This window comes from Drosophila kikkawai, chromosome X (genome assembly GCF_030179895.1).
Source record: "Drosophila kikkawai strain 14028-0561.14 chromosome X, DkikHiC1v2, whole genome shotgun sequence".
NCBI lineage: Eukaryota > Metazoa > Arthropoda > Insecta > Diptera > Drosophilidae > Drosophila > Drosophila kikkawai.
The window spans coordinates 19205272-19228718 of record NC_091733.1 but is presented as its reverse complement, the minus strand read 5'-3'; the positions used below and the strand labels follow the sequence as shown (position 1 = coordinate 19228718).

General features: G+C 35.3%; 5 protein-coding genes across 12 annotated transcripts in view; 3 read left to right on the top strand and 2 right to left on the bottom strand.

The window, feature by feature from the left end:
- Positions 1-216: 216 nt before the first annotated feature.
- Ntf-2 (nuclear transport factor-2) lies at positions 217-4515 on the bottom strand. 2 transcript variants are annotated; one of them, XM_017166118.3, is made up of 4 exons: positions 4254-4504; positions 3287-3358; positions 3117-3215; positions 217-637 (listed from the first exon to the last, which is right to left on the bottom strand). In XM_017166118.3, the coding sequence occupies exons 1-4, from the start codon at positions 4359-4361 to the stop codon at positions 524-526; spliced, it is 393 nt and encodes a 130-aa protein (XP_017021607.1). In that variant the 5' UTR covers positions 4362-4504; the 3' UTR covers positions 217-523. The 2 variants fall into 2 exon arrangements, with proteins under 2 accessions (XP_017021607.1, XP_041630919.1); XM_041774985.2 differs by lacking the exon at positions 217-637 and adding an exon at positions 1608-1925 and having other exon boundaries at positions 4254-4515.
- Positions 4516-4843: 328 nt separating this feature from the next.
- Positions 4844-6896, top strand: LOC108074196 (zinc finger protein 501). Of its 2 annotated transcripts, none has more exons than XM_017166137.3 (2): positions 4844-5330; positions 5398-6895. In XM_017166137.3, exons 1-2 carry the CDS (start codon positions 5034-5036, stop codon positions 6613-6615), a joined length of 1515 nt encoding a protein of 504 aa, XP_017021626.1. In that variant the 5' UTR covers positions 4844-5033; the 3' UTR covers positions 6616-6895. The 2 variants fall into 2 exon arrangements, with proteins under 2 accessions (XP_017021626.1, XP_041631037.1); XM_041775103.2 differs by having other exon boundaries at positions 5203-5330; positions 5387-6896.
- Positions 6897-7673: 777 nt separating this feature from the next.
- Evi5 (ecotropic viral integration site 5) overlaps positions 7674-23447 on the top strand; it is a 28109-nt gene continuing 12335 nt past the window's right edge. For all 4 annotated transcript variants that reach the window (XR_011445696.1, XR_011445695.1, XM_017166051.3 and 1 more), the window contains exon 1: positions 7674-7815. The gene's annotated coding sequence lies outside the window, so the exon portion shown is untranslated. The remainder of the gene's footprint in view (positions 7816-23447) is intronic.
- LOC108074153 (nuclear distribution protein nudE homolog) lies at positions 7685-13165 on the top strand. Its single transcript, XM_017166056.3, has 4 exons — positions 7685-7815; positions 11870-11922; positions 11980-12047; positions 12175-13165. The coding sequence occupies exon 4, from the start codon at positions 12211-12213 to the stop codon at positions 12949-12951; it is 741 nt and encodes a 246-aa protein (XP_017021545.1). The 5' UTR covers positions 7685-7815; positions 11870-11922; positions 11980-12047; positions 12175-12210; the 3' UTR covers positions 12952-13165.
- On the bottom strand, positions 17942-22292 carry Sk1 (Sphingosine kinase 1). 3 transcript variants are annotated; one of them, XM_017166054.3, is made up of 2 exons: positions 22160-22292; positions 17942-20743 (listed from the first exon to the last, which is right to left on the bottom strand). In XM_017166054.3, the coding sequence occupies exon 2, from the start codon at positions 20695-20697 to the stop codon at positions 18709-18711; it is 1989 nt and encodes a 662-aa protein (XP_017021543.1). In that variant the 5' UTR covers positions 20698-20743; positions 22160-22292; the 3' UTR covers positions 17942-18708. The 3 variants fall into 3 exon arrangements, with proteins under 3 accessions (XP_017021543.1, XP_017021544.1, XP_070144521.1); XM_017166055.3 differs by having other exon boundaries at positions 22019-22284; XM_070288420.1 differs by having other exon boundaries at positions 17942-20738; positions 22160-22284.

Genomic DNA, 23447 nt, shown 5'->3' with positions numbered 1-23447 from the left:
TTTCGTTGAATTAAGATAATGTATTTTGATGTGTGCAGAAAAAAATACAAAAACATAACGAAACACATTATTTTTCGCTAAAACTCGAGCACATAAACATACCACACATTCCATTCCAAAATTTCATAATTCTAGCTAAATGAGTAGTCGAGATCCCCACAAGTCCAGAGAGTACCAGGGGGACGACACAAACTGGGGTAAGAGAAAACAAACAAATAAAGGTAAATCGCGAGCTCGTCGCTCATTTTGTTTACATCGTAATAATAGTTAGCATTTAATTTTTGTTTATTGTGTGTGTTTTGTTTGTTTCTTTTTTTTGTTTAGTTTTTTTTTTTTTTTTGTTTAGTTTGTCCACTGTTGATAAACGTGAGAACACTTTCTGCTCATTGAGTCGCCTGGAAGCCAGTTGTTGCAGCTTCGTCATTTGCTCCATCTTTGGATGTGGGTTTGAGTGTTGCAGTGTGTGTAGTGTGGATATATCATATATATTTTTTGTTCAGCAGAGTGTGTGGTGTGTGCTTCCTTAGGCAGAATTGTGGATGTTGAGTCGGAAGATGTCGTGCGCCACGAAGAAGGTGCCGGCATTGGCCTTCAGCACGAACAACTGGGAGAAGGCATGTGGTGGGTCATCGTCGCACTTGAAAATATTAAATAAAAATTAAGTTATTAATTAATAATTTAATTAATTCTATTTTTTATTTATATAATCGTTTAACAAGCGTGCGAAAAGTAACCAATTTTGATTTTTGTATTTAGAGAAAAGGGAAGGGAAACACACATAAGTAAGTTGCTGTAAGTTGTGTGTGTGTGTTTGGTGAGTGCAGCTTATTTTATGGTCGCTTTACTAATATATTTATCTAATATATATATAAGAAATAAAATTTTAATACTATGAAAGTAAGTATTGAAGAGAGGATTCTGATTCTAAAGCAATTAATGGAAATTATTGCAAATAATTCATGATTAATCATGATGAATCAAGTTTACCAAAATGTAATTAAAATAGTAAACTACTGTTAATATTACAGCCCGAGGGTTTGTCTGCTAAAACAAGTCCCAGAAATGATATATCCCTAAGGGGAAAGCTTTTATTAATTATAAAAACAAGTTTAAAAATAATCTTTACAACATAAATTGAAAATAGTTTAGAAAAACCTTTTTAGATTAATTGATAATGTTTTAATTATTTATATTGGGTTTATACGATCATCAAAATGAAAGAACTGTGAGAGAAGTACTACTTTTCATTGGTTTTTTAAACAACTATCGCTTTAAAATAATTTTAATATTTTATTTTATCAAAAAGATATAGAATACAGCCATTGGCCAATGAAAATAGACTTATATTATAGATCAGATATATCTTCGAAAGAATAAATACAATATATTAAATGTACAACTGGAAATTAATCTTGATATGTGAATGTGAAAATGTAAGTTTCCCAGCGACCAATTTGCAAGTTGTTAATTCGTTCTTAGCACAACACAAAATTAACAATTAAAAAAACCATGCAAAAAATGATATGCGTAAGTAACAATTTGTTTTTTTTTTTTTTTGTGGTTAAATTGCCGTTTGAACTTCACGTACTGTGAGGACAATTGAGAAGAAGTAGGTAGAAGACGACGACACGGCAAGAAGGATTCTTAAACTTTTGACTTTATAATCGATTAGTTTTAGCTTCTGCTGGTTTTGCTGATCATTTGGCTGCTTTTTTGGGTCTTGACTTTGCTTTCGGTTTTCGTTTCTGACTTTTATATATTACTTGGCCTGCCGCTGGTGTCTGGAGACTGGGCGTGCCATACCATAGGCTGGGCTACACATCGTGCAACGATAGTCGAAAGATATCGTGCTGCACAAAGAAAGTACCGCTGACTGACTTCAGGACGAAGGTCTGAATGTAGGCATGCGGCTGATCATCATCGGTCTGCATCGTATCACAAACATAACCAGATGTTAACCAGATATACGAAATACGATATACTATATATGTAGGTGGAGTTCGAGACATTCGATCCAGTTTTGTGGTAGGGTAATAGCACTGCCCACGGCAATTGGATACCAAAGCCTATTTATCGGTTTTTAAACGTTGGAAATGATTTTTCTAGGTAAGTTGAATTAATTAGATGTGGCAGAAAATATCAACACTGTGTAAGATATTCGAGGCATTGGATATAAAGGTTTTTTGATTTCGATCGATCATAAATTTGTTTTAATTTCAAAATGTATCAAATATACTTCAATATAAATGCATCTCTTAAGAGTAAAATGAATCATCGATTAATAATCGTTCCGAGGTGGCAGAAAATATCAATACTATATCGATATTCGAGGCAAAATTGTATATATAGGTTTTTTGATTTCGATCGATCATGGTTTAATTTTTTGTTTTCAAAATGTATAAAATATAGTTAAATATAAATTCATCTCTTTAGAGTAAAATTAATAATCGAATACTGTAACTCAGAATAAATAATTTTTTCCCTAAAAAACAATTTTCTAAGCTCTAAACCAGACCAAAATTTTAAGTAATTTTTACTGTATGCAAGGGTTATTATATTTTTAAACATTTTATGATATTTTCAGATTACTAAAAATATGGTAAAATATCTATTCTAAGAACTATATTACGAGGATTATTTAAATATAATATTTGTGAAAGTTCTACGGGATTTAAACTTTACAAAAGTAAACAAATAGGCTAGTATACTTGGAGATATCTGTTTTAGAAAAGACTTTATTAAAAGTATTTGTTCAATTATATTTTTAGTATGTTTTATCTTAAGAAAATTTTGGAAAATAATTGCAAGGTTTTAAATAAGAAATGCAAACAATTTTTAAGCATTTGCTAAAAAAATATATATATATATTAAAAACTGCAGTGTGATTATGTATACAAAGAAAACTGTTAATAAATTATCTACAATCTAAATAGACCGTGCGTGCTATTATCCTGACCGTTACTGTACACAACACAGTCAGTTATTAAGAGACATTTTGTCATATATATCCCTTAACGACTGTAGACTGAGGGCAAATTTAGCAGGGGACTTGGGCAATATATTCTTATTTTTTTTATTTTTAATTTAAATTATATTAATATGAGCAATCTGCTTACCTGCAGTCGTCCAAGGACGTTTATAATCACACCGCCGTCGAAGGTTGGCTGCGAATCCACAGTGGTTATTACACGGTTGATCTTCTGAAAGCTCAGGCTCTGTAATGTATAAAATACGGAATAGGTAAGAATGTAATACAAATATAATTAATTATATATTCTTCACTAACCTGAACTTTTTCAAGGATCTTGGGTGCTCCCTGTATTTGATGGCCTTCAAAGGTCATGAAGGAATCGGTGGCCTGAAAAGAAAAATATGAAATATTTCATTAAATGGGGAAATTAAATAATAATTTGATTATATTAAAAAATAAAAGAATAAAGAAGTTACAATCTAACTATTTTATATTTTACAAAATATAAACTTTCCCAACAGGAGATTGTCATTTATAAAGCTATCTACAGCTCTCAATAGATCGCATTTAACAATCTTTAACTATAACTCTTGAGTTTTTTAGAATATTTAAAACTGGTACTAGAGGAAGTCTGTGGGGTTACCTATTTTAATTATTTATTAATAAGATTTGCCAGGTTTTTTTGTTTGGTCTTGCAAATACTTTTCTATTTAACACAATTTGATCTGTAAGATCGATAGACTTTCTAGTTTTTGGTACAATTTCACGATCTTCTGTTTTTGTATAACGTTTTTTTTAGGTACATTCATATGTTTGGAAATTATGTCTACATATGTATGTATGAATGTATATATATGCATATATGTACATCACAATGCTTGTGGTATGGGCGGTATGTGTCACTCGAAACTTCGAGAATATAAACGCTCCCGCACAGCCTGCTCCTCCGCACCTCCGCTCCCCCGCTTATCTGCACCGACTTCTCGTTTATCAACAGCTGCACATTCTGGCCACCGCAGGCCAGCTCCTCTTGTTATTTTTTGCGCGCTCTTTTTGCCATTGCTGCTGCTTCCTTCTTTCGGAAGGCGGAATTTTTCAAGGGCGCGTCGCGCGTCACCTGAGCACTGCAAGAGCGAGCAAGACAGCAACAGATGGATTTGGGATGCAGCGGTAGAGCGGAGGAGGGGGTGGGTAGAGGAGCCCTAACTCTAGCAAATTATTAACAAACAAAAAAAAAAAAGAGAAACGAATTAAATAAGGCAAGAGCAACAACAACACTCACGCTGTAGAAGTTCACCACGTTCGCACGATTCGCCGGGTCATCGAATATCGAATAATATTGCTGTACAAATCCCTTGCCAATCTCCTCGTACTGTAGATTAAGAGACATCTCTGCGCTGTTATTTGCTACTCTGGGGTCTCGGTACAATGGGGTCCAGCTCAGAAACCGATCGCGTCCGGGCGGATTATTTAATAAAATAACAAGATTACTTGTGCTGAATTTCGTGCGCCCGTGTGGCAGCCTCGGCGAAGATAGAAATACCAAAAAATGCGGACTCGGCACATGGTCGCACTACAAAGTCACAAGTCACGGTTTGTGGTGTGTTGTCACTGGGAATAAAACGAAATTGAATGGAGCAATTGATTAATTAATTGAAAATGTCGCCGATATATCCCTTGCATATTTAGGAAATTAAGAGTAAACACATAGTTTTTTTTTATATTACTCAGGAAAAATACACGTGACTTGCAAACTGCAATTTCGATATAGTAGTAATTTAGTGATCCCACGGTAGTGGAAAATAACGGCTAAATGAATGAAAATTCAGTTTGGCTACAGAGTTTTTACATGTCAAAATTTTAAATTGCTAAATTGAAGAGAAAACTGTGCCTTTGAGCAACAGGTGATTTCAGGTGCAAGTTTTCGATTGACTAGACTGTGGTATTTTTTAAAGGTCGCGCGGCGGTCACACTGATCCACACCCTGGTTACCACGAAACTTGGAAACAAGATCTCGAGATTCTTCAGAACTTTTCGGGCGTTTGCTTCAGATCCCAGCAAAATGTTCACCGCCTCCGACTTGGCCAGGCTATGCAGGATCTGCCTGCGCCAGTTGAGGGATCCGCAGTGCCCGAATCCCCGCCTGATTCAGCTGCTAAAGAAGTTCCTCGACATCGATGTCCTGCAGCAGCCGCACGGATTTCCAACGCAAATCTGCAATCTGTGCCACAACGCGATGGCCCTACTCGAGGAACTCGGTCAGGTGGCCAGGGAGACCAGTGAAAAGCTAGCTGGTTCCTTGATCGGAACGAAAGATCCCGATCCCAATCCCCATACTGTGGAATTGCCAGCCGAGAGGGTGGGTTATATATGATTGTTATGCGCCTGGTTAGCCAGGGTTTAATACTCTCTTAGGGTTTCCGCAGGTGAAGGAGGAGCCACTGGACCAAGGGCAAGATGAGTCCCAGGGTATGGAAATGCAACAGGAACTGGAAAGGCTAGGAAAGCTGGTGGGGCAACAGGCAGATACAGACAAAGAGCAAGAGCTACTGGAGGAGGTGCAGCAGGCGCAGCAGAAGGAAAATGAGCAGGAACAGGACCAGGAGCAGGAGCAGGAGCAGCGTCTGAATCAGAATCACGCCTCCTCGCCAAACAAAAAACGTGCCGGCCTGGCCTGTGACCAGTGCGGCAAGCATGTGTACAAGCTGCCCTATTTGGAGGCGCATATCCGTAGCGTACATCAGGGTTACACGAAACCGTTCCTTTGTCGCAACTGCGACAAGTGCTTCACCCGTTACGAGCAGCTCCGTTCCCACATGCGAAATGCCCATCCCCATCCCCACCCCCAGATGCATCAGCAGCAGCTCCAGGAGCTGCGGGAGCTCATGTGTGAGGTATGCAACCGCCAGTATAGCACCAAGAATGCCTTGGGTGAGCACTTAAAACGCCATGCACAGCGCAAGGAGCACGTATGCGAGCATTGTGGCGTGGCAAAGGTGACCAGAACGGAGTTACTAACCCATTTGCGCACCCATAATCCCACCTGGGAGCGCTTCAAGTGCGAACAGTGCCCGCAGCTGTTTCGTCACAAAAGCGCCATTAGTCGCCATGTCAGGGTCGTCCACGAGGGTCAGCGACGCTTTCAGTGCGGTCATTGCAAGAAGCGCTTTGGTACCCATGCCTCACAGTTACGCCACGAGGAGCGTCTACATGCTGCCGAAGAAGACGGGGGAGAGGGAGAGGAGGAGGATGATGATGATGAAGAAGACGAAGAAGAAGCTGGTGAGGGTAGTGATCCCAAACTCTGGCCCAGATCTTTTGCTTGCAGCCAATGCCAGAATCTAGAGGTTCATTTGCGGCGACACCGACGCTGCAGGAAGACGCAGGAGTGGCTGAGGGAGCAGGAAGCAGAGCTGGAGCAGCAGCACCAAGAAGAGCAGGAGCTGCACAAAAGGAAAAAGACACAGACACAGAAGAAGGATCAGAAAAGCCAGTCAAGCGAGACAGAGCCAGATATGGCTGATAAATCTGAGAATAAGCAGGAGAGAGAACAAGATGAGTGGCAACAGGAGGACGAACCCGAATGGAAGGAGATGGAGTTCGAGTGGACCCCCAAAATGGAGCAGGATGCGACCATGAGTTGACCAAGTCAGCGGCAAGCTAATGAATATAACGTTATAAGTATATGCAAAACCAAACACAATCATATTTTCATACTAATTGCACACAGACCGCAAATAATAGATGGTTTATGTTAGAATTTTTAAAATTAATTTTTAAATCATTAATTGTTTACTTTGTAAAAAAATATATTCAGTAAACTATTATTTGCGTGCCTCCTACTTTATGTAAATTGCACATTTTCGCACCTGTAGCCTTAGTTTGTACCTGGTGTACTTAAATTTAGACAAAATGTTAACAAATGTTTAAGATATAACATTACAAAAATAAAAAATGTATATATATAATTAATAATTTTTAAATTTAAATTAAAGGTAGTTTGATTTGTGAGCTATGGGGGATTTTAAATGCATTGCATTAAAGTGAAACTAAAAATAATTTTGCAAAATATATGATTAATATTATTAACTAGAAATAATTATGTAAAATATATTAATATCAATTTCTATACGTATTTTTATAGGTAAACTAAATAAAATTCCTGGAACTATGAATATTATTTTTGTTCTAAAATTTAATATTATAAATTTAAACAAAAATTCGTACTAGAGGTGGAGAACTATCGATAGTGCAGGGCTGCAATCGATGGCGGTGCGATAGCGCCAAACCATCGATACCTCGATACCCCATCGATAGATTCCCAGCTCTAGCGACAAAACGAAAAAAAAAAAACATTCGTATTGCAACAATTCACTCTGTTGTTCCATCGCTGTACGATTTTTTTTGAGTGCAATTTCGAGCGATAAATAAAAATATGATTGAAGTACTAGTACTCCCCTAGAAATCGAAAAAGTGCTTGATAAAATCAAAGGAAAAGCCGCGACCCGTAGACGGGAGCGAGCTAACGAGAAAGGTGTCGCCGTGTATATGTATTTACATATATAGCTGTGTGTGAGTGCGTGTATGTGACGTTTACAGCAGCAAAAAGTTCGGTGGTGTCGACAAAATTTTTGAAGTTATTTTTGAGTTTAATGGATTCCCGTGTATTTCTGGTTCAGGCCAAAACGCGTAAGAAACCAATAGCAGCAGCAACAACAACCTAAGCAACAGCCGCAGAGAAATAAGAAATACAAAAAAGCAGCAGCAGCAACACCCACCACCCGCGGCACCCATAACGGTTTATTCACAGTAGCAGCAACAGCAGCAGCAGAGGAGAAGAGCAGGTGAGTTTTTGCATCTTTATTTATATTTTCTTGTAGAGTTTTAACTCTACGTGTGTACGTGTGCATACATACGTATGTAGTTATCAACGGAAAGCAAAAAAATTGAGAGAAAAACACACAAAACTTTCTTTCGCTGTCTGGTTGCTCTTTTTTTTTTTTTTTTGTGGCGTATGTGTGCCTGTGTGTGTTAACACAAATTAGCGAAGCAGCGCAACGGTAACCATTTCTCCAAATACAGTACGAAAAACTGGTACGAATTTCTATATATATATGTACATATTCGACGCATTGATATGATTAAAAGCCTCGTTCATCATCATTCATCATTCATCATCGTTCCACCGCCTGCTTCGCAGCTTCATTTACAGTCGGAGAACAACAACAAAAACAATAATAAGTAGTAACGATGTGCAGTGTCCAGGCCCATTCTTCCCCCCCTCGCTACCACTTCCACTCACCACCGATATCAGCTGTGTGCTATGTTGTAACCTTGTCTTTTTTCCACCCACTTTTTGTGCAATTGGCGGCGCTCCGTCTCGCTCTAAAGTTCTTCTGCGCCTGCGCGTTGCCACCTTCGGTGACACCTTGTGCGTCGCTCGGCCCACGTCTGTATGTACATAAATACATACATACATACGGTGGTACAGTGATGGTCAACAAATTAGGTTTCCAGCTGTGCTGTCACGTTTTATAAATTGTAATTACACGTGATGTTTAAACATTTGTAAACATTTATCAATCTTAAATTTAAATGTCGTATATTGTTTTATTATTATCGGACTTTGTTTACTTTTAAATTGTCAACATAGTAATGAAAAATAAATATAACAAAATTATATTGTTCTAAGCTATTCAAATAATTAAAAAAAAAAAACTGGCATCATGGTTTAATACAATTTACAATTTATACAATATCTTTGGGAATACAAAAAAATGGCACACACCCAATTTTATTATAAAAACATAAATATTATTTTATGTGTGTTCAAAACGAACTTTATAGGTTAACGATTAGTATTAACATTTTTAACTGCCGGTTTTTGATAAGTTGATTTTCTTTTTTATCTATAATGTTGATTACCGAATTGAACGACTTTTAAATCTACGTGAATTTTTGAACTTTTTGGCATTTATGATAATTGAGATTTTCAAGATAATTAAATGAAAAATCCGATCTTTATATTATGATACTGTTTTTGTATTACTTATGTTCTATACAGCAAAAACAAATGGAAACTTAAATAAAAAAAAAAAAGGTACTTGGTATATTAAATAGCATATTCCCAAAACTTTTGGGTATATATTTCCAGCTTGGAAATATAGCTGTTTCTAGAAAATGTCTAGTCAGGGTGATTTAAGTTTTGGAATGTATAATTTTTAGACTTTTTTAATGCTTGTACACCTTTTAAAATAAATGTTTCAATTGAGATTTGTATTTATATTCTATATATACATAGATATCTCCACCAATAGGTTAATTTTTGTACACTTGTCTAGTATTTTGGAATAAATGAATACAAAAATGTGAAATATATCCAAAAATTATAATTGTTAGAACAAGTTTTGTTTCTAATTAGTATTCGCTTGTGTTTTATATATAATTTTCAACATATGTATTGCTGGGTGTGTGTGCGTAGGGAGATGTTGCGTGCTTATTCGCATTTTATTTGTACATAGTTGGGTTATTTATTTAAATCACGAGCATTAAAACCTGCCCAACACATGGGCTGAAAGTCATCGTCATGTTAATTATGATCATAAATTTGCAGATAGTGCGGGTGTGTTTGTGTGTCAGTGGTTGTCATCTGTCATTATCTGTTTATCTGGAAGGTTAGACCAGAATAGCCTTCATTCTTGCCAAAAAAAAAAATGTATATAATAAAACCACCAACACAAAACGAAAAGCAATAACAAAATATAGGTGCAGGTATTTTGGCGGGTTTTTCAATTATCTGCTCAAGTGTTTTCGCCATGTTTTATCATTTGCATTGTTTTATGATATTTTTTGGCGGCTGTTTATTGTTAGTTATTATGTTGCCCATGTGGAACTCAAACTGAAGCTTTTGACCTTCGCCACAAAGCCGCGAAAAGTATAATGTACATCTGTATGTAAAAAAAACAAAAACAATTTTCACTTGAGTTTGTTTTCATACCTTTTTTTTTCATAATTTCGTGAGCGGAACCATAACAAGCGTTTGCCGAAATAATCGCAAATTAAGCCAACGTGGAAATTACAGTAATCACTAAAAAAAAAACGGGCATTACAAAAATATCGTTTACAAATTTCATACAATTTTAAATGTTAACTTAATTGATTGGTCTACACCTTCCTTTTGTTCTCAATATTGTTTAAAAATAATTTAAACAAAAAATAAAAAATTCTTGGTGAACAAAAGTTAAAAAGTCGATTGATTGATAATAATAAGATGCGTAACGCCGTATCATTTTTATTACCTCTACTTTTTTGGCTTTCATCCAGAGTTTTATTATTGTTTTAGTATCCCTTGACATTTTCAGTTTAAAAACTTGAAGCTTGAGACATTCTTTAATGCTTATTTATGTATAGTTTTGGCTATAATTTCTGGCATAAGCCAGAGGCCACTGTATTCGTCTTGAGTTTTTCAAAAACAAATAATCATTGCCGTCTCTGGCGATTGCGCAGCTGCTTTTGTTTCCGTCCCTTTTCATTTATATTCGGCACAAAAAAGTACCGTTATGTAAAGATCAGGCAATAGCAATAGGAATATGGCAACAGCAGCAAATAGCCAACGCCACCGAAACAGCCAACGAAAAAGAAAAAAACACCAACAACCTGAAATATCAAAACAAACAACAATGGGGCAGGCAACCAGCCAGCTTCCATAATACAAAACATGTATGTAGCCAACGTATTGTTGCCACCTGGACAAATGGAGACTTACCTGATGATTGTGCCCCAAAAGCAAAAGCAAAGAAAAATCGGGTTAACAGCAGAAGCGGCACACACAGCCGATTCCAATATGTGTGTCAATCTTCTCGTCAACGTGTTCGTATTTTTTGGGAACAGTAAAAGACCGTTTACAGTTTGAACGAGTTTTTGTTTTGTATTCGTAAATATTTGGAAATATAAATATACTATATAAATATAATATATAGAAATATAAATGTTAATATTATAATTATTTGTTATATAATGTGTTTAAGTATTTTGTGCAGTATTAAAGAGAATTTGTTTTAAAAACTTGGTAAATTGTATATTGCTTTTGATTTTGTTTGTGATATATATTTGTTATAAAAACGTTTTTGTTAATTCAAGGTCTTAGTTGGCCACATAAATCGAGTCTCAACTATTTTGCCAGATTTATCTCACAGATTGTTGGGCAGAAGACAAGTACAGCAAAGGCTATAACATATGTATATAAAGCTACTGTTTCGATTCTGCCTAGAAATATTCATATTTAATAAAATTTTTAGAGATCTACGGTATATTTCAAGATTTTTCTAAAAATACATTTTAAATAAGCCTTTTAAAATTTCTTTTCCGTTTGAAATTGTTTCTTTTTTTTTTTTTTTTGCTAAAGCGATTGTTGATTTTATTTTTGCAATCATGCAATCGCAGACACATCGTTTTTGTTTTTGTTTGTTTTTTCAACTTGGCTCGGACCTGAAGAAGTCTCGTCTGATTTAATTTCTGTCTTGGTTTCGGTTGGCGTCTGGTGTCTGTTGAAATCCAAAACGTTTCAAATATGGCATATATATGGTGCACTTGTGAATGCTACTGTATGTGTATTTTTGCAGTCGATAGCGATTGAAATAACAATGGCTTGCAGTAGTACACTGCGAAGAAAAACACATAAAAATCATTTTATTTTGTATTAATTGATGTTTTTATGATTGGGGATTGAACTCAAAAATTGAACTTTGCCTAATTTATGCTAATTAAATTGATTAAGCTTTGAGGGCAATGATTTCTTTTTTTAATTGACATTATAAAATGCTTTATATTAGGGAGAATAATTAGATTGTTTTATTATCAAATAATGATTTAAACAATTTTCTTTTAATTTGTTTTCAGTGTTTGGTAAATAAAAACAAGTTGGAACTCAATGGCAGGGCGGGTTCCATGGGGTAATTTTATCCCAGGGGAATTATGTTTCATAATTTCTTACCGATTTCCGATTGTAGCATAATTTTTTGATTTATGCCCTGTCCCTTGAAATTACTGAGAAATCATGGGGAACACTTTTTGAATAGTAAGTCTACATAAATATAGTTTAAATGTTAATAAAACAATAACTTAATGAAGTATTCACCCGAAAATTAACTACAATTTCAACTTCAACAACTGTGCTTTGCCTTTTTAATCGAAAAACAAAACAGCTAAAAAATAAGCAACAGATTAGTTTCTAATTTGAGATGTCCCACATGGAGAAGCAACTACAGGCAGTAAAGAAGGATCGAGACAGCATGAAGGACTCGCATGCCACTGAAATATCCAACATGGAGAAGCAACTAGAGGCAGTAAAGAAGGAGCGAGACACCATGAAGGACTTGCATGCCACTGAAATATCCAACATGGAGAAGCACCTGGAGGTAGTGAAGAAAGAGCGAGACACCTTGAAGGTGTATGTGAAGAAGGTTGAGCAAAAAAACGCTAACCTGGAGCGGGAGCGGCAAACCCACAACAAAAGCACAGAGCACTTCGAGATGATGCTGGACCGGGCCTGCGAAAAGAATGCTCTGCTGGAGCTGGAGTTGGATGAGAAGGGACTGCTGCTTGAGAAGGTCCAGCGGATGATGGATGAGACTAGAGAATTCAAGGAAGAGCTTGACATTAAGACACGGAACGGAACGGACGCCACCAACTCGATAGACAGATCCAAAAACTTGTCCACCTTGCTGCCGAACGCCATCGCGGCAAATGGGGAGCTGGCGAGTCACGATAATGTGGTTGCCACCAATGCCACAAACGTCAGCGTGAGCTCCCCCAGTGGCAACGAAAATAACCAGCAGCACTCGCTTGAGAATCCCAAAAACCAAATCACTGGCAATTCGCAAAATAGAACCTCGCAGATCAACACATTGGCAGACATGATAAAAAACCTAAACGCCATGGAGATGAAACTGAAGGAGCGGCAACGCTCCTTCAAAAAGTAAACCCATCTGGCGCTGGTCACCTCGTCTTCATCACCTACCTGGGGCGGGATTACTGATCGATCAGTTGGCTCTGCTTTAGCGATACGTTTCTTTAATGTTACTACGTGGCTTTAATTTGTACACTTGCTGCTCTCTTTATTTAGTTTTGGTTTGAGATTGTATTATAAATTACACACAACACTGAAGTCTGCTGCTGCTGTCCACCCAACAAACAAATTAAATAATATATATTCATTGTTCATTATCAAAAATTTTACTGTTCATCTGTTCATTGTATTCATTTGTGTCTCTGAATGAGTTAATATTATTTTATAATATTTTTTTAATATTATTTGAGATTGTTTTGCATATATAAACATACAAATGTATGTTTTTTTTTTGTACTTGCCCGATTTATAGTGAATGACTCCCCCATTTGTGCGATAAAGTTTCATTGTTTCCTCGAATCTTGAAATTGTACGAGTACCCAGAGTATGCCGCCGCCTTCGTTTGATTGAGAAATCGCTGCATTCCTTATCGTCTGGGCCTCATTTCTAGCCCCTGTGGAGTTATATTTCTTCTTTCCTGCTTCTGGCTGTTCTTGTTATTATTATTTGGGCCCTATCAGTTACTGTTTCTATGTCAGTCCTATGTGATAATTAGGGAAATTGACTTTGGTGACTCGAGAGAATTGTTTACTTTGCATTAGCATTGCCACAAAATATATATACATATATGTACATACATACAATCGTTGGTACTTGAAGGGACAGGTAAATGCATTCGGAAATGACCACTTAAAAAAAAAGAGATCTGGTTGAGTTAATGGAAAAACAATTAATGGGATTATTTTGGATTTATAAACAGGGGCCACATGGTTATCTATTTTTATAAGCCATAAAGGAATATATATTTTCCTTTCCTTTTTATTTTTAAAATATTTTTCCTTGATTTTTTTTTTTGTACATTTCCATGAAGTACTAGTGTCTCTCCAGTGCCAAGGGCTCAATTGCCATGCAACAATTCAAATTGGGTTAATGAGAGTTGCCCGGTTGAGGGCTTGGCTTGTAGTATTACATGTAAATATATATTTCTCTGACTTGTGTTTCACTGGGCGCCTGTGGGCGTGGTCTTAAATTACATCGCCAACAAAATATAGACTAGAAATAATGCCTGTGAATTTCTGATTGTCTGCAAAAAGAAGCGACCTTTATATAACATACATAACAAATTGATATTTGATTAGAAACTTTATACAGTAATAGAAAAAACATATACTTTAAATTTGTGAATCAAATTTTAATCTATAAATATCAAATATATACACTTTAGGGCAGATATACAGTAACAAAATACTTGATGGAAAATTCTTTAAAAAGAAATATATCTAAGAATTTCCCAGAAAGGCCAGCATATGCACATATGTGACTTTTTATGTGCGCTGCGCTCTATTAATAATCAAGCTAATTTCCAGAATGCCAGTAATGTCGCCATAAAAGCATGCGAATGGTGGTCTTTGAAGCATCTGCTCGAGATGCATTATAAAATGTAAATGCTAGTGCGTTTAAAACAGTAACAAGATTACAAATGAGCTCTGCTAATTTCTTTCGCCCCACGGTCAACCATGCATTATTCATTTTGTCCAACAAAAAGTTCAGAAAATAAAAATACAAATCGGAAAGAAAACAAAATACGAAATAAAAACAGCAAATGGATTTGTTTTAAAACTTGCAGGGGGGGAAATGTTAGCTAAAGCTTATTCACCAACAGGTTCCTGACTAATCGCTCTTGTACAGTGGAGACTGCTTAAAGCAAACCACATAGGAAAGTTACATTTTGGTTCTTCGAAAATTGAAACCGTGGTTTGCGACTCGAGTAACCATTGAGGCGAGTGCGTGCGAGATAGAGATAGATTTTTTTTTAATGTTTTATAACTTTTATGTTTGTTATACGTTTTTCATTAAATTTTTAGAGCATATTGTATTTATGAAATGTGATTATTTTTGTGAAAGGCTGTATTGTATGTTTATTTTTATACTTTTGTGGCTAAAACTAAAGATGAGTTATTTGCTTTGAATAAATGATAGAAATAAACAAAGTACCTAAGTAAATTTAATGTTCAATTCCTTGCCAAATTGATCAAATTTCTGGCCTGTTAAAACCTAAAAACAGCTTGTTTCAAATTTAAATTCATTTACAAAAGAAAACACATATATCTAAGTAAGAGGGCGATTGGCCAATCAAGTTTTGCTGGATTATTTAAGCCACACATTTCAAATACCAAGTATTAGTCACATAAAATGGGCTTCAAAACTTTTACCTGCCATTCAACGGATTAAAATACCCCTGAATATAATAGGAATTATTATTTGCTTCATTGTTAAATTTGGATTTTGGAGCACATATACATCTATATACATATATCGAAATGTTCGTGTGCATGGTTAAGGCTTAAGAGTTAACGAGTCTTTTTTTTATTTTCCTGAAATTCTCATAAAAGCCGCTGCCTTCAAACGGAGAAGAAAGAAAAATGGAAAGAGAACTTTTATGAATGAATTAGTATGGAAATAGTGCAGAAATATCTGCTGGCACACATGTTATGAGTGTGTGCTTCAGTTTCAGGCCTCATATATATGTATAATTTAATGTTTCTGCTCTGTACATATAATTTAAAGAGGTCTTAGAACCCAAAGTTAATAGTATACGCCCAGAGACCATAGAAAAAAATTTAATTTTGCAAAGCTTTTTTGCTCAACCCGCGCTCTGTCATTAAAATATCTTAATTAAAGAGTCCATTAGTTCATTAATGACACAGGGTAGGAGCTTTACATTGGAAGCCAACAGAAGGCTAACATCTGTTAACAGACTGTAACCACAATTAGTTTTTGTTATCGTTACTCTGTGATATATATATATATGTATGTATATGTATATATGTATATTTATATATTTTCATTGTTTGCTTGTATTATATTTTCGCTTGATTTCTCTCTGTCGCAATTATCTTCGCATTCAGTTGATAGCGAAAAGCGAAAAAATGTCGAGAATTGCCAATTCAGAACAATAATATATGTATGTACATATGTAGAGATGTACATTTAAGTGTTAAAGTAGTCTGTGCCAAATTATAGAACATATTTTGATTTTTTTAGGTTTACAAGAACTTCGGTAACTTTAGTCTTTTAGCCTGGGTTTTCATTATAATTTTGTGCCCATCTAGACCGTAAGAATACGGCAAAATGATGATTCTTCGAAAGTACTTTGAAAATAGTAATATCGTATAATTAAAATGGAAGTTATTACACAATTTAAGTATTTCTCTATCTATCTCGCTCGCACTTAGACTCATCTCAGATGGTCAGTTGCGTCTCGAACCATGGTTTTAAAATCGGGCAATAAAAAAGAAAGTTTTATATTTTTTTTTTCTATTTTTTGTAATATTTTTAGAATTTTATTTTTCAAGTAGATCCGATTTTTTTTTAGTATGCTGTCTTATTTATTTATTTTTAATATTATTTATTTTATTATTTATTTATTTTTAATATTATTTATTTTATTATTTATTTATTTTTAATGTTATTTACTTTATTATTTATTTATTTTTGATATTATTTACTTTATTATTTATTTATTTTTTATATTATTTATTTTATTATTAACAATGACGTATAAAAGTAACTGCTAAATCATATAAAAAAGCGAGTAGAACCTATAAAATTAATCTCAAATAAAAAGAAATACATCTCAAAGAATTATAATAATTTTTTAAACTATATTTTAGTTAGATTTTTTAAATTTTTGTTTATTTTGTAAAGTTCCTGTACCTGTACCTAACCGGCAAATCAATACAGTATAATAAAAAGAAGATTAATTAATATATTAATTTAATTTATTTTACAGCCCAAAAGATTAATTTTATCGATTTTAAAATCAAATACAATTATTATTATTATTATTATTTCGTCACCTTACTCTCTAATTTTCTTTTGATTTATGTTGAACAGGGCCTAAAAGTATACACCACATTGTTTACCTTTTGAAAACGCTTTCAAGTCCTCTTGTGTGTGTGTGTTTATGGGAGTGATAAGACCTAAAAAGGTGTTATCTATCGACACCAGACTCGTCTGTCTGTGTAGGATGGTAAAAAATGAAATATTTATTAAAATAACGCTTCCAATAGTGACTATCAGTTTACCTTTGTTAATGGCTTTTGGTATTGCTCTTTGCTCCAATTAAAGTTAATTGCCCTTTCCGAATGTCAGTTATTTGTATTTTCTCAACGCGTTTTTAGGGCATCTGTCAAAGATAATCCCAAAGTAACGCAGATTTTGTTATAGCTTATACTCGAAAACAAGACAACTTTATAGGTTTTTATACCGCATCACTTGTTTATTATTTTTTAAGATCGAAAAACTCATTAGGTTTATAAATAAAAAATTAATAAGCCAACTTTACTTGATTCTTTTTAAAATTAAAACACAATTTATTATGAAATACCTAAGAACCAATTAAATTTTTATTTAAATTTTTTGAACCTTGTACCTTGCGTTAATTTTCGAAGTTGACAAGTTATCCCTCGCTGCCTGTTAACTGTGCTAGCTTTTTTTACGGTTAATCTTGCTAATCTTGGCTAGTGTTAGTATTAACACAATTATTGAAGTCCCCACTTGAACATCGACCACAGGTGTAGGTTCCTCGTGATTGTGTTGGTGGTAATTTGGAGGCCAATCAAGGCCCCATTTTAAAGGCTGATATCGATAAAGATCGGCATGCAACCGGATGAGCCAGCCAACGAACTGATGTTTATTTTGTATGTTTGTGAATTATTCAAACTTTTCCAACGTCAAATCGTTTTGTTTCCACGGCTACAAATAAAGCACCTGCAAAATGCCACTTAAACTTGTTCGCTTACCGCATAATCTAAAGTCACTTTTATAACTTTTATTGGTTTTATTTGGCGTACTGGCCGATTAAAAAAAAACTATATAACAAAATTGTGTAGAAAACCAACTAGTATAATAGGTAATGTTATATTTTTTCGGTTTTCAATGGAAAGTTTACACAAATTGCGCTTTAGAACTATGAGAACTATGGGGTAAACTACATTTAATTGTGTAAGAAATTAAAATTAGGTTCTTATTTATAACATTGTTATATAAACTAATAGGGCAAGATCTGGGTGATGTTTAATTTTTTGTATTCATTTTGGAGACACTATGGACATTTAATATTATAAAATTATAAATGATTTAATTCTTTATTAAGCTATTATAATCACATATTTTTGGTGTCAATTATCGGTGAAGTTATATCAAGTACGAAAACTATAAATAAAAAAAACATTCAGAAAAAAAAATATTTAATCTAAAATTATGATCTTTGTTGTATTTCCTATTTACATATTTTGTCAACAGAAATTCAAGCTTAAATTTTATTTTATGCAGCGTTTTTGATACAAACGTTTGAGACGATATGAAAATAATAAGATGCGTAACGCCATATACATTTTTTCGCTCGAATTTAACTGTTTAAAGCTGCTCCCATGCTCGATTTTTATATATTATTGGTGTCTATCCATTTTTTGGTACAGAAAATCAAACTATAGTGTTCTTTGAGACAATAAGATGCGTAGCGCCATACTTTTTTTCTGTTTCCCATGCTCGTTTTATATATACTTTGTTAGGTGTTGTCTTTTTTCTATATTTAAATGTGAAAGATGACTTGGTATCATGACCTTATATACCCTATCCCTGTCCCACATAGCTCTTATCATAACGATTACTGACCATTGGTGGTCATCACTTTGATTAGACCCGGCATAACCTCGGCCTGAATGGGTCCATAGTCGACGCGTTCGCCATCGACGACCAAGATGCCATCGGAGCTCTGCGGTTCGATCCGGAATGCCCGGCAGGCCACCACTTTGATGAACGGATCATCGCCAATGGGCAAATGGGTGCCTGTGTTGAGGCTCAACATGAAGTTTAGCAACTGATGACGACTCACTCCACTGCGGATGATCACAAGGTAGATAAGTCCATCGCTCAGCCGGGATTCCGGGGCAAAGAAGACATCGGAGGACAAGTGTGTGGTGTAGGCGGCATGGACCATTACAAAGTCACCATCCTCACAGATCCAACCGTCTTTGGACTCCAGGGGCATATTCAAAGCCGGAATGGTGCCCGATGGCACCAATTCCGCAAATTCAGCATTGGCCGCCTCGATTCGTTGGTTTAGACTCAGGCGACTGCGATTGGAACGGAGACTGGGACCGCCCAAGGAATAGTAGGCGGTTCTCCTTGACATGGCCGAGTGCCAGCTATCGGCATGTTGTCGGTACACAGATCTATCCAGGGATATGGCATCGGAGAAGTGTTCATCCGCCTCTTCTCCTTCTTCCTCCTCGGGTAAATCGCGAAACTCACTGGCGTCGGCATTGGGATTTGTGGGTGTAAAGTTGGCAGCCCTTTTGGTAGTTTCCTTGGCTTCTTTGGCCTGCTCCACTTTTGTTATTTTACTGGGCAGCTGGTAATAAACCTTGCCCTTGTACGTCCTTAGAGTTATCAACCTTCTGATGGCCCACAAAGTAAATCTCTGGGCTCCAATCGATCTCAGGCGCTCGCTTTCAATGTCTATATCAGCGATTAGACCCCAACCCACCGACAAGAAGGAGTACATCACATAATGCTTGTCTCTTGATGCAATTTCCACTCTGACCACATCCATGGGTGTGCTCTTGCCGGCTATGCAGGTGAGAGTGGCATGCAGAATGGGCTTTGGTTCGTATGGCTCATTGCAGTGATGGGCCACGCTCTTGGCCAGACCATTCCCAGAGCCGCACGGTATAATGCCCAGTGGTAACTCACGGCAAGCCCGTCGCCAGTCCATGCGTTCCATCAAGCCATTGAGTACTTCGTAGAATAAACCATCGCCGGAGGCCACCACAATGCCCGAATAGCGCTCCAGCAGATCCTTCCTGGTGCGCACAAACTCCTTGGCATATTGTGGATGCGTGGTTATTTGCAGATCATATTGCGCCTCCGCCTCGGTGAGCAGCGGTGCCACTTGCTTTTGAAAGAGTTCCCTACCCTTGCCCGAACCGGATTTGGGATTGAGCAGGATCAGGAGCTGTTTGCTGGAGTCACCTATGTGACTGGAGGAACTGGAACCAGTATTATTTCCCCTCTTGTGCTGCCTTATAGTTCGATGCCACAGCTCGGCGGTGTGTAGATTGACGGCATAGTCATGGCTAGAACGAAAGCGGAGTATCCTGAGGGTTTGCACCCGCCTCAAGGGCTTCTCCTTCTTCAAATATGCATATATATACAGGTAGGCGCTATTGTCGCTATCCGGCTCGGGGGCTGCCTCCTCCGTTTGCACATTGGGATTCTTGCAGGAGTTGAGACCGCCGCGGGCACGCTTCCTTAGACGTGGTCCAAACCGGGAACCGATAATATCATCGATCCTGATGAGCTGCTCGTTAATATGATCATCCTCGTCCGTTTCACGTCGCAGGTAAACACCCTCCGGGCAGAGTTTCACCTGGATCTTGATGCTATGCTTCCTTCGATTATTATCCACAAAGAAGATTTCGCTAAGTTCGTTGGTGGCCGCAGCACCGCCAACTTCAGTTTCCGTTTCAGTTTCGGTTGCCGTCTCCATTTCCGCCTCCGAGGATGTGGATATGGAAGTGCCAGGTGTAGTGACTGTCTCCTGCTCCTGCTGGCTGTCCTGATCCAGTACATTATCCTCCGTTTTGGCCGTCATCGTGAATATATATTTGGCTCTTCTTTTGGCACGTCTTTGACCTTGTCTTCACATGCAAAAAAATAAAAATAAAAGCAAATTACACAAGGCACTATGAATATATAAGGGTGTAATCGGTTCGATATATATGTATATATAATTTGCCAACTTTGAAACTTGTTTATTTCGGTTTGTTTCTTTTTAAAGCTTTTTTGTGAAATTAGAGTTTAAAAACTGGTTTGTTGTGCGCTCTTTTTTCGTTGTTCGTTAAAGTCAATTATTATATGTGTGATTATTTTTGTTTGCTTTTACTTTGTGCGATTTATGTGGAAATATACAAAGCTTTGAACACGCGGGTACTTTTTGGGTTATTTTTTGTGGCTTTTTTGAGGGTGTTCACTTCAATGTTGTAAGCAAAAAAAAAAAAAAATAATAATAATAAAATGAAAAAAAAAAAAATATCATAAATAAATAAAAAATGAAAATTCATTTTTTAAGTTTATTTATTTTTATTTAAACTTAATTTCATAAGTTTATTTTTTTTATCTTAAATTAATTTCTTACGTTTTTTTAAATTTAAACTTATTTTCCCAAATTTCTTTTTTTATATATTTAAAATTATTATTTTTTTTATTTATATTTTTACTAGCTTAACTTGAGTTCTATTAATCTCAAATTAAATCTGTAATTAAAAAAATATATATTTTTAAATAATAACAAAAAAAAAAAATAATAATAATCTTTTATGATTTTCTTTGTTTACAATTGAACACATTTTTTTTATTCTGATAAAAAAAAACACAAATATATTTTTATCTTGTTTCCTTGAGTTTGCTAACCTTTTTTTTAAACCTTTGTTACATTTTAATTGTGTAAACAAAAATCTGATTCATTTTCTTTGTTCACAATATAACACATTTTTTATAAACTTTTTGTTAATTTTATGTGCAGCGTGCAGGGTATTATATTTCTAGCCCCAGTTTGCCAAGCAAATGAGATTTTTTCCGGCGCCATTTAGTGGTATTTAAATTTTTGCGTCATCAGCCAAAGCAATCTAGAGTCAAGAAATATTTTTTTTAAGGTTTAAGTTGAAGTTAACTAAAATAATAAAAAAAAATATGTAAACACGGTTTTTATATTTATTTATAAATTTGTTAAATCATATTTTGTTAATGTTTAATATTTATGGAAATCCGTTATTTAGTTGTTTAAATGGATTATTAATACTAGAGGATTTTATGTGATTGTTTATTATTTTTTAAGCGCTTGTTTTAATTGATCCTTAGTTTTATGGGACCTTGTCGGTTGTATTATTTATATATTTTGTTTTAAAGAAACCAACCTACTATAGTTTAGGCCCACTTTATGTCCGATTTTATTGTTTATTAATAACCGGGCTTCCACTCGCTGATATTAAACGCGAAGCTACATATATGACCAATTACGTGTGTATTTACTATTATTATTGTGCGTCTGGCATTACATTTAAATTTTTGTCCGCATGCGATCGCCGCCGTTGAGTATATATATTTATATATATGTACGATCCGATGCGATCCAATCCGATCCGGGTTGCGATCGCTTCCTGTGCGCTTGACACGACAATTCGTACTGAAACTATGAAACGCGCGGGTGAACTAACCTTATTTTCAATGGAGACTTGGCTTTACGATTGCATTGTTGCTTTTGGCTTTGGCTTTGCTTTTTGACTTTGCTTTTACTTTCACAGACACACACGCACCCCATACACCCCACACACCCCACACACATGTCGTTTATATTTTGTTTTTTGTTTTTTTCGTGTCGAAATCTAATCAACACATATCGTATTAATGAGATATTGCTGCGGGCTGCCTTTGCCTTTGCAGTGTCTTTATCTTTTCCAGTTGTTGTCCACCTGTTACAGTTTTATTTTTACCCCATATATTCTCGACTTTTTCTATTGATTGTTTGTTTTGCTTGTCTATTAATAATAATAATGAAATGTAGGCGTACTTTTTCTTAGTGTACTCAATGTTTGCTGTGGGGGTTACGTATATTTGTATTTTTGAGCTGCAATTGAATAATTTTTGCCTTTGACCTTGTGGCGAGAGCTTTTGGTCTCGGCATTGCATTTCGAGGGGGAAGCATTATATGTTTTTTTGCTCTGTGCGCTGTACAGTTAACATTAACCATCTCTAAAAATAATATATATATCGAAAATGTATCAAGAGTCGATATATAAATCGATATTTTAACGTTACGATGTATATTTGTGCGATAAATCAATTTTATGCTGCTATATTTGACCGAAATAAACTGAAAAAGAAAAAGGTTTTTATTTTGTTTTTCGATAATATCGATATTTAAGCGATTAATACAATATCTATTTATATATATATATATTTGGGATATATATTTTTTCATAATTTAAAGTTGCCATATAAAAAAGTGTACTATAATTTAAATAGATTTTTTTAAATCGATCTTTGTTGATATTTTCCAATCGATATACATTTTTAGTGCCAAAAATCTATATCAAAATCGAGTTGAGGTTCTCTACTCATTTTCTATTATATTGTTATGGATTATAATTGCAATATGCCATCATTATGTATACAAATCTGTCAATTTGATATTGGGTTATATGTGTACTTTTTTCAAAGTGTCCACTGTACACTTGCCTTCCACTTGCAATAGAGCTAAGTATATCCACAATGCATTAGTTAGCTTACATAGACGACACTTGAGTTTCATTCATTCATTCAATAATTAGTTTTCCTTTTTTATTT

Bases quoted from the DNA above. Each gene is read 5' to 3' on its own strand.
- Ntf-2 (XM_017166118.3), bottom strand. From the start codon at position 4,361: ATGTCTCTTAATCTACAGTACGAGGAGATTGGCAAGGGATTTGTACAG. The intron at 3,216-3,286 runs GTTAGTGAAGAA...TATACATTACAG, and splicing joins AGATCCTTGAAAAAGTTCAG to AGCCTGAGCTTTCAGAAGAT. The intron at 638-3,116 runs GTAAGCAGATTG...AATATTTTCAAG, and splicing joins ACGTCCTTGGACGACTGCAG to TGCGACGATGACCCACCACA.
- LOC108074196 (XM_017166137.3), top strand. From the start codon at position 5,034: ATGTTCACCGCCTCCGACTTGGCCAGGCTATGCAGGATCTGCCTGCGC. The intron at 5,331-5,397 runs GTGGGTTATATA...GGGTTTCCGCAG, and splicing joins TGGAATTGCCAGCCGAGAGG to GTGAAGGAGGAGCCACTGGA.
- Sk1 (XM_017166054.3), bottom strand. From the start codon at position 20,697: ATGACGGCCAAAACGGAGGATAATGTACTGGATCAGGACAGCCAGCAG.
- LOC108074153 (XM_017166056.3), top strand. From the start codon at position 12,211: ATGTCCCACATGGAGAAGCAACTACAGGCAGTAAAGAAGGATCGAGAC.